At 47.1% G+C, this 13564-nt stretch overlaps 2 protein-coding genes and 1 long non-coding RNA gene across 3 annotated transcripts in view; 1 reads left to right on the top strand and 2 right to left on the bottom strand.

Annotated features, from left to right (window-relative positions):
• Positions 1-650: 650 nt before the first annotated feature.
• Positions 651-4878, bottom strand: mrps24 (mitochondrial ribosomal protein S24). The gene is made up of 4 exons (XM_042344471.1): positions 4700-4878; positions 2815-2880; positions 2168-2279; positions 651-1309 (listed from the first exon to the last, which is right to left on the bottom strand). Exons 1-4 carry the CDS (start codon positions 4748-4750, stop codon positions 1026-1028), a joined length of 513 nt encoding a protein of 170 aa, XP_042200405.1. The 5' UTR covers positions 4751-4878; the 3' UTR covers positions 651-1025.
• Positions 4879-5405: 527 nt separating this feature from the next.
• Positions 5406-13564, top strand: part of LOC121851024 — a 41214-nt gene continuing 33055 nt past the window's right edge. The window contains exon 1 of the long non-coding RNA XR_006085818.1: positions 5406-5594. This is a non-coding gene — a long non-coding RNA (uncharacterized LOC121851024). The remainder of the gene's footprint in view (positions 5595-13564) is intronic.
• The window catches only part of LOC103190417 (calcium/calmodulin-dependent protein kinase type II subunit beta), a 103573-nt gene continuing 98890 nt past the window's right edge, over positions 8882-13564 (bottom strand). The window contains exons 22-25 of the mRNA XM_042344470.1: positions 13454-13529; positions 13001-13095; positions 12148-12382; positions 8882-10932 (exon numbers count right to left, since the gene is read on the bottom strand). Coding sequence (XP_042200404.1) covers positions 12150-12382; positions 13001-13095; positions 13454-13529 — 404 coding nt within the window. The 3' untranslated portion in view covers positions 8882-10932; positions 12148-12149. The remainder of the gene's footprint in view (positions 10933-12147; positions 12383-13000; positions 13096-13453; positions 13530-13564) is intronic.

Genomic DNA, 13564 nt, shown 5'->3' on the forward strand with positions numbered 1-13564 from the left:
TGTGTGAGTGTGTGGGGGGAGAAAGAGAGAGAAAAGTACGTTTAAAATAAAATGCAAAATAATTCAAGGAGATAGTAGTATTACTAACTGGGAGTAGGACACGGAATTCGGGCTAAAAGGAAAATAAAATGAGTGTTTTTTTTAAAGACAAAAGAGTGAGTAAACATTCCGCCCTCACCCCCCGTTTGCAGTTCCCGTTTGCCCTTTTCCATCCAAATATACTCTGCAAAAGGGTATAAAATGCCTCGAATATATTTAAAAGAAAAAGCAGTTAAAACTCGCGCTCCCGTTGTTTTCAGGGCCGTCTGTCTGTCTCTGTCTGTCTGTGTCTGTCTGTCTGTCTGTGGCTGAAAAGTACTTCCACCCGTCAGTGCGAAGTTCATGATATGTTTCCTACCGTTTCCAGGTTCCTTGCAAACGGCACCGATTCAGGGAGAAAGGCAGTCGATTCATTCCCAAACCCAACCGCACAGTTGCTCCATATCCGCACATCTCTTCCGACGCAAACTGAGCCCCAAACGCACTGCACCGCACAGGCGCTCCGGGCTTCACCTTTGAGAAACGTATTCAATACAAAACGCCCCAATAAAATGCCTCGAATATTCAACCTCTCACCACATTTTTAAATCAGGACACTAAGATGCCTCGCGTTTGCCTGTACTGTATTTATTCATTCCTGAACAATAAATAATTCCAGCATTTTTACAAGTTTTCACCATTCAAAGTGCTGCCCCGGTCACACCTGATGGCATTCACTTGGCTCACATCACTGCAATGGGAGGCAGGTGGTCGGGTAATTGTGTCTCTCCAAAATGGCCTGGACATCAATCAGGTCCAAGGGGATCTGGTTTGCAATCGTCGGAGCCGGACTCGAACCTGCAATGCCTACCTTTCGTGTTTTGAGACGAAACTGAACTGTGGCCCCGATAAAAAAATAAAACTCCTCGTTAACTCAGAGTGGGAGTCGAAAGTCCTGTACACACACAAAAATTAGTGTTTTGTCCTTTCACCGGGCGAGTCTGCAGTCACAGGTATTTGTAAATCACTTTCTTGTCCACAGTCTGCACCTGCATCTTGACCGGGCACTTGTACAGGAAGGTGAGCAGAGCCTCGGTGTAACCAATTAGAAAGTAGAACTTCTGCGGTGGCAGCTTCTGCACAAACACCGCGCAGATCAACACCAGGTTCGCTCGTCTCTTGATCACGATTTCATTGGCGAGACAGCCATGGAACGTCCCGTATATAAACTTACGGATAAAAACATCCTCTATCGTCCTCTCCGCTGTCCCAAGTTCACCATCCAGGTTACCTGCATGAAAACAGAGACATTTATAACCAAACTTGTAATTAAACGCTCTGAGATGCGAGCCTTGCATGGAGGGCGCTTTATAAATGTAAGTTGTTGTGATTGGATTACACTAGTAAAATCATACTGACTTGTCTGCAGAGGTTTTCAGTATAAACTGAATAATATCAGTGGTTCAATGCCATAGTACGATAGAGGGTACAATGGAACTCTACATTCTGATTGCATTCATGGATGGATGATTTGTTTTTTTTCTTCCCCTTTCCTCAGCTCAAGGGCCCAAAGCATTAAGTGCTTTTAAGATGTCCTGACATGAAAGGTGCTGTATAAATGTAAGTTATATTGTATGTATTCCTCCTTTTAGCACTCGCTCTGCCTCCCACTGTGACATATGAATTAACCCATTTGAATTATAAAGCTGTGAAGGACACGTAGGATTCAAAACCCGGGTGGGATGAAACCTTAGGCAAGTTTCCTTACTCCACACGCCTGTTTACTAAGCCAGTGCCTTGGGACACCCTCCCGACGTGAAAGGCACTATCCAAATGTAATCGTATTGTTGTTGTTACCTAACAGTAAGTAGGAACCCGGCTGCAAGTTGATTAGCGGATTGCTTTCCAGGGGTAATAATCCCTTCAAATAAATAAATATAATTTGGCCACTCAATCCCCGACTCTTTGTGGGACACTGCCTTGCGACACTGGCTGGCATGCTTCTCTCACAAATAGTCAATTCGCTTTACAGTATACACTGTGAAGCGCTTTGAGAAGTCCCGATGATATGAGGCGCTCTATGAAATTCAGGATTATTAGTATTATTAAATTGTTGAGGAGAATGTGTCAGAAGCTACAAGCCACTTACCGGTGTGCTGGGAGAGCCAACCTTTGCGGTGAGCAATGTAATGTGGTGGATTCGCTTGCTCGTAAGTAACTGGTTTATCACCTTTGCCAACACGAACTCTGGCAGCTCGGTTCTAGAGAAAGGAATCAAGTTTGCAAAGTCAACATCAGTATTATTAAATGCTTGAGCTCTTGGCTCTGGCACGTGACAGTGGCATACAGTTTGGAAATAGGCATCGGACAGTGCTACTCTTAAATGTTGGGGCTGAGATTGCACCTGACATCATAGAATCCTACAGCACAGAAGGCCCACAAAATAGTCAATCCCGTTACAATATATTCTGTGAAGCGCTTTGAGACGTCTCAATGACGTGATAAGGCACTATATCAAATGCAAGGATTCTTATTATAATTGTGCCTGTGCCAGCCCTTCGAAAGAGTTGTCCCAACTAAGTCCCACTTTCCCCATAGCCCTGCAAATCTTTTCTTTTCAAATACCTATCCAATTCCCTTTTAAAAGTTCCTCCTGAACCTGCTTCCACCAGCGTGCCCGGCAGACAATGAAACACTGTGTTTGGTATCCATTATTCCCTACAATAAACATCACTGATCTGCTGCACAACACTAGACATCTCCTCAAGAGCACCTGTGGTTTCCTTGTCTGCTTACCTTGAGACAAACTGCTGTCGTCTGAATACTCCTCCTCCACGTGCAGCCACGTTGCCAAGCCAAAACCTGGAATAAAATACAGTATCAGTTAAATAATAATAATAATAATGGGTTGCTCGATCAATTAGATGACTCGAGAACTGTGCAAGTGACGGGGAAACAAGCCAGTGTGCAAAGCACTTGAAAATACTTCTATAACTGTTCGCTAAGTGGCCTTATGTATTTAACGTCCCTGTAATCTGACCAATGTTTCTGATGGGGTCGGGAGACAAAAGGGAAACAGTCAATGGATTGTGGTTTCTGAACCCCACAACCCCCCCCCCCCACCATTTGCTGTATTACCCCAATATGATACTACAACATTGACATGTTTTGCCAACACTCTCCTCAGCTTCCAAAACCCGGTTCTGACAGTCCTCTCAGTCCTGTGCGATCACTCGGACTTTGTAAAAGTGCTTTGAAACATTTGACCCAAGAACTTGCGTTTAGACGGCACAGAGTTTCACCACAAAATACAGTCACTACACTTTAGTGTGTCCCGTGAAGACGTGATAAGGTGCTTTGTCAAATGCAAGAATTATTATATTATTATTATTGTTGATTATCTCGATACTTAAAACAGTGGTGTGGTTTGCGGCCGAGCTGGAGGTGACGCGAGGCGCGGGTTGACGTCTCCGGCCGTGATTTGAAGACTCGTCGAACGAGGGGGAGCGCGTGAAGCCGTTGTTACGAGGGTTGAAGCTAATAATAAATTGGTCGTTCAATCCACGGCTGTTTGTGGGGTCGTCTCTGGGGCGCAATGGGCTGCCGCGTTTCACCCACAAAACACACAGTCACTACGCTTTTGCAGTGAAGCGCTTTGAGGCGTCTCGGAGACGTGATAAGGGGCTGTGACAAATGCCGGGATTATTATTATTGTTGTTGTTGTTGTTATCATGTCCTCGAGACGTCCGGGCAAGTGGTTGTTGCGAGGGTCAGACCCGCTTTTGCCGTCGAGGGCAAATGGATCGGTTTAACCGTTAAAAACTCTCAAGAGGCCGAGTGAGGGGCAGCGACTGTAGCGACTGTGTGTTTTGTGGCTGAAACTTGGAAATTAAGTTAATAATAATCAACGGTAAGAAAAATCGACAGGAGGTGACTCTTGGGGGTGAGTGTGGGGGGTGGGGGTGAGTGTGTGTGAGGGGTGGGGGTGAGTGTGGGGTGAGTGTGGGGTGAGTCTGTGTGTGGAGTGAGTCTGTGTGGGGTGAGAGTGGGGGGGAGAGTGTGTGTGTGGGGGGGGGGAGTGTGGGGCGAGTGGGGGGGGAGAGTGAGAGTGTGGGGGGGGGAGAGTGTGTTGGGAGAGAGTGTGAGGGGTGGGGGGGAGAGTGTGAGGGGTGGGGGGGAGAGTGTGTTGGGGGGGGGGGAGAGTGAGGGGTGGGGGGAGAGTGTGAGGGGGGGAGTGTGAGGGGTGGGAGTGTGTGTGTGGGGGGGGAGAGTGTGTGGGGGGAGTGTGGGGAAGAGTGTTGGGGGGGAGAGTGTGTGGGGGGGGGGGGGAGTGTGTGTGTGGGGGGGGAGAGTGTGTGGGGGGAGTGTGGGGAAGAGTGTTGGGGGGGGAGAGTGTGTGAGGGGGGGGAGTGTGAGGGGTGGGAGTGTGTGGGGGTGGGGGGTGTGTGTGGGGGGTGTGTGTGGGGGGGAGAGTGTGAGGGGTGGGGGGGGAGTGTGAGGGGTGGAGTGTGTGGGGGTGGGGGGGGTGTGTGTGTGTGGTGGGGGCTCTCCCAGCCCCCGGTGGCGGTGGAGGAGAGAGAGAGAGAGAGGGGGAGAGGACAAGATGGTGGTTAGAAAGCGAAGGCGGCGGAAACCTGAGGCCCTGAAGGCCTCGGGGCTTTTTCTCTCGCCTTCCCCTCACCTGCAGACCGCCCAGACACCGGCTCACCGCGGGGGCCGCCGCCGCCGCCATCACAGCCGGACTGCTGAACAAACGGAGGGGCGGCTCAGGGGGCCACACGCTCGCCGCGTACCGACTGTTTTTCCGCCGCCTACACACACACGCGCGCCCTTTCGCTGAGGTGACAAGATGGCCGCCGCCGCCGCCGCCAACGGTCGCTGCGCGAGCCGAACCCAGAGGCTCTGCGCAGGCGCGGCGGCTCGAGGGCGGAGCGGGAGGGCGGGGCCGTAGCCCAAAGCGCCCCCAACACGAGCCCAAAAAGTAGCCCAATATTTAACCGCTCGTCTCCCGTATAGCAGAATTTTTTTTTTTTTTTTTGCGGGGGTGGAGGGGAATGAGGGGGGGGGGGGGAGCGTGACAGAGGTGGAAATTGTAGTCGGGTCCACGCAAAGCCGTGGTTTCCCCCACGCGTTTAAAAAAAAACACGAACCCGCCCAATTGGGGGCGTGAATCCCGCACAAAGTTCCGCGCCCAACCCTACGCCACACACACAGAAAAAAAAAAAAAACCCGCCCCAGTGGGCGTGAAACCAGCCCAATTGTGCGGGTAGGGCCGGCGCGGGCGGTGGGTGGGTGCGCGAGGCGAATGAGCTGACGCACGCGCAGAAACGGCCGCCCGCTCGCGGGGGCTATTTAATGCGCAGGCGCGGCGCAGCTCGAGCGGCAGAAGGCGCGAAGGAGGACGTCGTCGTTGACCGCATCGCCCACATCGCCGCCAGAACACACGACGAGGAGAGAGAAAAAAAAACAAAGAGAGACACCGCCATTACACACACACCACACACACACAGAGAGTTTTTAATCGTCATCAGAGATTCAAAACAGCCCCGGAACAGGGGCTTCGACTGACCCAGAAGGTGAGGCCCTTGCTGTGTAGGGGGGGCTGTTGCTGTGTATGTGGGGCTGTTGCTGTGGGGCTGTTGCTGTGGGGGGCTGTTGCTGTGGGGGGGGCTGTTGCTGTTACTGTGTGTGTGTGGGGGGTATTGCTGTGTGTGGGGGGGCTGTTGCTGTGGGGAGGGGGGCTGTTGCTGTGGGGGGGGGGCTGTTGCTGTTACTGTGTGTGTGTGTGGGGGGGTATTGCTGTTACTGTGTGTGGGGGGTATTGCTGTGGGGAGGGGGGGTATTGCTGTGGGAGGGGGGCTGTTGCTGTGGGGAGGGGGGCTGTTGCTGTGGGGAGGGGGGGCTGTTGCTGTGGGGAGGGGGGCTGTTGCTGTGGGGAGGGGGGCTGTTGCTGTGGGGAGGGGGGGCTGTTGCTGTGGGGAGGGGGGGCTGTTGCTGTGGGGGGGGGGCTGTTGCTGTGTGTGTGTGTGGGGGTATTGCTGTGTGTGGGGAGGGGGGGCTGTTGCTGTTACTGTGTGTGTGTGGGGGGGTATTGCTGTGGGGAGGGGGGGGCTGTTACTGTGTGTGTGGGGGGGTATTGCTGTGGGGAGTGGGGGCTGTTACTGTGTGTGGGGGGGGCTGTTACTGTGTGTGTGTGTGGGGGGGTATTGCTGTGGGGAGTGGGGGGTATTGCTGTGTGTGTGTGGGGGGTATTGCTGTGGGGAGTGGGGGGTATTGCTGTGTGTGTGGGGGGGGGTATTGCTGTGGGAGTGGGGGGTATTGCTGTGTGTGTGTGTGGGGGGGTAATGCTGTGGGGAGGGGGGCTGTTGCTGTGGGGAGGGGGGGCTGTTGCTGTGGGGAGGGGGGCTGTTGCTGTGGGAGGGGGCTGTTGCTGTTAGTGTGTGTGTGGGGGGGGTATTGCTGTGGGGAGTGGGGGCTGTTACTGTGTGTGGGGGGGGCTGTTGCTGTTACTGTGTGTGTGTGGGGGGGGGGGTATTGCTGTGGAGGGGGGGGGGTAAGTACTTGCAGATGGTGAAGAAACGCACGTTTTTTTTGTTTCCCCCCTATTATCCATCGCTGCAAAAATCGCCTCCAATGTTCACGTGTGTGTGTGTGTGTGTGTGTTTGTGTGGACCAACAATCAACACCTCCCTCGCGGTTTTGACATAGCGCCTTATATCACGACGTCGACAAAAAAAAAACCCGCGTAGAATAGAGAGAGAAAAAAAAAGCGACATTACACAATTGTTTGGGGACCAGAGACTCCCATTTTGTGAACGGGAGGAGGGGGGAGGGAAGGGGGGGGGATCCGAACCGGTCAACCGCACTCTCAGTAAACCGCAGACCACTCATCTCAGACCTTCCGCGCGACGGCCTCGCGAACCGAACTCGTGGGGCAATTAAGTTTCAAGGCGGTCTTAATTGGGGGAGTGGACTCCCAGGTCCTACTCCTCACACAAACCGGTCCCAACAACAACAACAACAATAATAATAATAATAATAATTGGGGGCCCCGTTTAAAGCTCCTCCGAAAGCAATTGTGGTTCGATTGCGCCTGAACGAGCTGAAGGGTTTCCTGGTGTTGCACTTTATATATATATAGATTCACACACACACACACACATATATATAGGTTCACATATATATATATAGGTTCACATATATATATATGTGTATAGGTTCACATATATATATGTATATAGGTTCACATATATATAAGTTCACATATATGATGTATGTTCGCACATCCGCAACAGCACAATTAATTCACCGCAAAAAGCCTCAGTTGAAGTTTTTGAAGGAAGCGTTTTGCTTTTGTAAGTCACTGGGGGGTGGGAAAAAACCTTCCTATACCCACCCTGGGTCAGGACAACATCGCTAGCAACATGCCAATGAAAATGAAGGGGAGAGGGGAGGATAGAAGGGACTTTGGAATGACCCCCCACCCACCAGCACTTCTATATATTTAGACAAAAACACCCAAACAGCTTAAACCCCCAACCAACGAGTTGCAGATAGTGAGCGACCCACTGCTTTCACGACAATACAACCCAAGCGTTTCTGATTTGAAACGAAAAGAAGATAAGTCTTACCTTTCCTCTTCTCGCCCGACCTCCCCCCTCGGATGGGCAAAGAAGGAAAGTAACTGCACGTTGGGGTATTTATGGGATGTAGGAGGGAGGGGTGGAGTTTAAAGTTGATTGCACTGAGAACTTTTAAAGGGAACATGGCAGTGAAACTGATGTATAATACGTATCTTTACAGTGCAATCTTGCTTTAAATATAAAGTGTGGTCCTAATGACATGACATGTGTCGGCATTCAAGTCCCAGCTGCAATTCCTTAATACAAGAGGATTCTGTTACAAGCTTTGTAATGAAGCTAACTGACGTCAAGCCTGTATAAATAATCCATGCAAAAATATCTGAAGTACAAAACTACAAGGTGTATCAAGCAGTTTATAATAATAATAATGATGATCCTTGCATTTGATATAGCGCCTTATATCATTTGAGATGCCTCGAAATATTTAACAGAATATACTGTAAAGTGGGAGAAACACGGCAGCCAACTGCGCACAGCAATGTTCTTACCGAGTTTCCGAATTATATTAAGACGCGGTCCACTCGCCTCTTTCATCGCTCTCGATCCAAACAGAATCTTTTTATGAAGGCGCAGGGAGTAGAGCGACGTGGATGTCGGTTTTTCTTTCTTGATTTTCTTCGTTGAGTGCCGTCCTAACCGGGCCCGGGGAAATAGCGGCGATCGCTTCGGCTCGGCCAAAGTTTAAGCACGTACCGTAGCGTGTTCGGTGTTAAGCGCAAATGATCAGGATCAGCAAAGAGATTTGTCAATCCGAAATAAGTGCCGTCGGCGGATGTAAATAGATTGATTTCTGGGGAATGTTCTTGGTGAACTTCTGTGGCTTTCCTTTTTCCTGTGTGTTGTTACCTCGCACGGTTTAGGACTCTGAATTGCAGTTTGAGAAAAATTTGTATCTTTCCACATTGTTAAACCCATAACTGTCCTTTCTAGGGAACTGTCTAAGTACAGTAATAAACTCCTCCTGCGTGGATTAAGTGACCAAATTTTTTTTAAGGGATTATTATCCCCCAGAAAAGCGATTCGACTAACGACGGGTTCCCACTTACTGCTCGGTAAACAGAAGTGCGTGGAGTAAGAAAACTTGCCCAATATTTCACACCGACCGGGAATCGAACCCAGATCCTCTCGCTTGTGAGGCGAGTGCTCTAACCAGTACGCTACAGAACTCCACAATCAAAATAAGTTGATCAAATATTCACAAAATGGTAACTGCACACCTGTACTCGTATAGTCATTTTATTTCTAACATATCAACATTTTAAATGGTGAGAGGAACACAGACCACATCCTGTAACACATCTTGTCCTCATATAAACCAGACCTGACAGAATTTCAGCTGCAGAAAACTTGAATCATAATAATAATAAAAAAAATCACATTTCATATTCAGGCAGTTGCTGTGTAAAAAGCGTATATAGTCCATCATGTCAACCATAAAAATATTTCCAGCAAATCGACAAATTTTTTTTCACACTTCAAGCCACACTCGGCAAACAATGAGGTAAAACTCATTCATTTAATTCACAGCCCTCGTAAAAAAAATTAATAATAAAAATAAAAATGTGACCCACACACAGCTCGTTACAGTTGAGATCCTAGCTGTCTAATGTAAAACATCCATTAAAAACGTGAAGAGGAAGTCCTTTTCAATGCGTTTCCACAGCCCCCTGCACCACATTGTTAAACAGTTGGAAGAATGCATGCAAACCAGGTTTCCGTTACATATTGTCAGACAAAAAAAGTTGAACCAGTTACGAAGCTCAGAAAGGAGAGGGAACGAGAAAGTATAGCTCTACAAGCAATCGTTTTTATAAAGCAACAGGGATAATTATGGCATGCAAACTTTTTTTTTTGTCTATTTGAACAAACTATTTTCTACACGAGTTTTAACAAAGAAACAACAAAGTGATCATGCCTTTCTGAGCCAGACCGAACTCAGACGTCAAATGTACACAACACGCATCCAAGACTGTGCAATTCCAAAGCGGTAAAACTCAGAACATCATCTGAACCCATTGCAAGTTAAACACAGAATAAAATTATTGGCTATAAATATATAACATGCATCAACTCTGTAAAAATGCATATAGTTTCAACTCATGGCAACTTTTGAATCCTGGAGTCGGTAGCACAGTATAATGAAACAGTAAAGAACACTGTAATACCTTTGCTACTGAGCACGTGAAATAATTAACAGCTGAATAAAACCGGGGAAAGAATTCCTCCATGTTTTCACATTTGAACACTTTAGATCTTGGTTTCAGCTGAAAGTACCTTTTTGTGAATTTTTTGAAAATAATTTTTTAACTTTTTTTGTTTACCAAATAAACTTTTCTTTTGCACACAAAATGAGAAAATCCACAAATCAATCTTGCTTCTCTCCCCCAAAATACAGCACGCAAAGATATGAGATGAAAAAACAAAGTTGTTGTGTTTCTTTATGTACTTTGGTTGCGTACAGCAACCACTTGTGACGGCTTGGTGAAGGCAGAAGCCTTAGTATTTTATAACAATAATAATACTTGATATAGTGCCTTAATCACGTCGTTGAGACGTCTCAAAGCGCTTCACAGGATATAATGTAAAGTAAATTGACTGTATTTTTGTGGATGAAACGTGGCAGCCAATTGCGCACAGCAGTGTCCCACAAACGGTCGTAATTTTTTCAAATGATTATATTTTATAATAAAATTGACATTTTCAAAGCGATATCTCAAAAATTGGTTGCAACAATTGTTTAAAATGAAATGTTGGCTTTTTTTAAAAAAAATTGGCCGTCTTTTAAACCACCCAAATTGCCAGCGACTGACAAACACAGAGTGTTCTTTACAGTTCCACTGAGATGAACAGAATTTACAACCAGTCTTGTGGGTTTCCAAGAGAACAAATGACACACTGCTTTTGGCGTACAATGTCATTTAAAATGAACACTAACCCTCCAACACAAGGATGATAGCCATTAAATTGACAACTGACCTTCATGCTTTGGCAAATGTTTCAAATGAACTTGCGATGAATCACCACTGCCATCAAATGTGAATCATATAAAGTACATATACAGTAGCTGTTTTTAGATTTTTTTAAATGATTTTTCGTTTTTAATGGTCTGCATCTTGAGACAGTTGAAAGAAACACCGTATGGTTCCACAAACGTGACAATTATGCAGCCATCTGGAGCATAATGTGCATGCGGACACGTGCATGTCACTGCTGGTCTTCATAGGCTCAGCTTGAGTGTTTGTCAGGTACAAAACTGTGCCAACGTCTTCAGCTGTGTGAAGAATGGGGCAAAGGAGAAGTTATTGGGATAATAATAATAATAATTCCTTGCATTTGATGTAGCGCCTTATCACGACTTTGAGACGTCTCAAAGCGCTTCACAGAATATGCTGTGGAGCGAATTGACTATTTTGTGAGCGGAACATGGCAGCCAATCGCGGGTAGAGTGGAAATGAAATATGGAAAAATTCAGGAGCACGTCACCCTGTTATTTGGCACACACAGTAAGAAATCACATCAGCGGTGGCCTGGATTCAGTTTATTTGAGAGTTGGTAAGGGGATTGATATAGTTAATGGACTGTTCTGATTTAATCTCTGCTCTTTGGTTGTGGTGAACAGCAGAGCCCTGGGGCTGCTGAAACGGGAAAGATGCATGCACGCAACCGCATATAGTAGATGTACAGAAAAGACATCAGTGCAGATATTGAATCAGTTAACGCCTTTCAAAAGGAACCAGCCATATATCGGAGGATGCAAAGTGCCGAGCAAATGGGACATTTCTGCTGCTGGTGTTGTGGGAGGACATGAGGGCTGACAGAGTGGAGCTGTTTGTGCAGATGATATGCCATCATCGTCTCGTACAGTTTCAGAGCCTCTAATCCCGTTTGGTATAATCTAGGCTCAGCAACTGGTTTAGTGGGACATTTCTGCAGGATCTACAGATACTGATTGCATTGCCGCTTTGAAAGAAATTAATTCATATTCGTACATCAGACCGACCATCTGCCGATACTTTATATATTAAAAAAGAAGTTTATATATTGCTCAATTGTGTAGAGTGTGAAGGGGATGGTGTGAGCTGGGGGAAAGGTAGGGAATGATGGTGGGTAGGGAGGAGATAAATTAATACGGCTTTCAGTCAGGGCATGTTTCAGTCACTTCTGGTTTCTGCCAGTCGTAGTAATAATAGTACTTGCGTTTGATATGGATTAGCGCTTTCTTTCCTGGCAGAAATCCGATATTGACTTTCCAAATAATAATAGTTCTTGCATTTGATATAGCGCCTCATCACAACTTTGAGATGTCTCAAAGCGCTTCACAGAATATACTGTAAAGTGAATTGACTGTATATTTTGTGGAAGAAACCAACAGTGGCTGAATGGCATCTGGACCATCTGCTTCTCCACCTCTCACTGTCCACTGATGTGATCTATTCTGCCACGTAAATTCTCGACCGCAACAGACACTGGACTCTGTTTACCGTACCTTCACTGGAGAGGTGCAGCTGGAGCTCCCGAGCAGTGAAAGTGAACATTCTGCCACTTGCTGTCACGGCGATGCCAGACACGCGTCTCCTCTGACTGGGTGGTCCTGGGCTTGCCTTGACTGTCTATATACTGAGTCAGCCGGATGTACGCTATACAGGCAGCGTCTTCTCCAATCAGGTGGACGTGAGGGTTCAAAATGGTGGTGTGGATGGGTTTGCTATTCTTCGATAACACTGCGGGGGGTGGGGGGGGGAGGGGTAAGAAAAACAAAGCAACTCAGTTAACGTTCATACTTTTAGCTCCTATTGATGCTGCATCCTTGCATTTGATATAGCGCTGTTGAGGCGTCTCAAAGCACTTCACAGAATATATTGTAAAGTGGATTGATTGTGGTATTTTGTGGGCAGAACGCGCCAGCCATTTGCGCACATCAGTATCCAGGCGTGGATGTTGGATAACGTTCAAGAAATATCTTTCTGCTGGTCTGCCAGACCAAATAAATCCTGTCTTTGTAAAAACAACAGACAAACTGAGAAGAGGCTTCCACGTTAGAACCCAGATCTGGAAATAATAATAACCCTTGCATCCCAAGTATACGTCTTTTTACATATATACCAGTCTTGTGCAAAGATCAGACTGTGATTAATTATTGGGTGTTCACAGTTCTTGACCACACCAATGGATCAATCTTACAGGAGAGGAGGCCATTCAGTCCATCGTGCCCCCTGGGACAGTTCTTTAAAAGAGCTATCCAACTAGTCCCGCTCTACCGTTCTCACCCCATAGCCCTGCAAATAGAAAGTTAGCAGAATATTAGCTGCATCAGTGCAAAAGCGCCCACTGTTACTTACAGTTCTCGAAATAAAATCTGTGGAAATCCATTCCTTCAACTAGGTTTCCCAGAGCTTCAGGTTCGAACGAAGTCAGACCTGGATCGCATATTTTTCTGCAATGAGAAATGTAACAAAGGATTATTTTATCAGTGCACCTGTAATGACATAACTATATAAATGCAAGTTGATGTTGTTGATGTACAGAGACCGGGGTGAGGGGAGGGTGGGAAAGCAGGTGTGATTGAAGAGGTACATTTTTAGGCTGGATTCAAAGACTGGGGGGGTGGGGGGTGTAGGGGTGGTAGTTGCTGAAGGCTCGGTAACCGATGGGGAGGTGGGCAAGGAGAGGACTCAGGTAGCAGATCACCGAGATGAAGCGATGCTGGTGCCTGATAACAACTGTAGCCAAGTTTGTTTAATCATAGAATCTTAGAGCACAGAAGGAGGCCATTCGGTCCATTTATTACTTACGCGTATGCCTCAAAGTCCCCATTGTTAATGGCCTCGATCAGCTGTTCGGTGAGCTTGATGATTTCTTGCTTGCGAGCTGAAAAAGACCAAACACAATGCGACACTTGACTT

The sequence above is a fragment of the Callorhinchus milii genome, unplaced genomic scaffold, assembly GCF_018977255.1.
Source record: "Callorhinchus milii isolate IMCB2004 unplaced genomic scaffold, IMCB_Cmil_1.0 Scaffold28, whole genome shotgun sequence".
NCBI lineage: Eukaryota > Metazoa > Chordata > Chondrichthyes > Chimaeriformes > Callorhinchidae > Callorhinchus > Callorhinchus milii.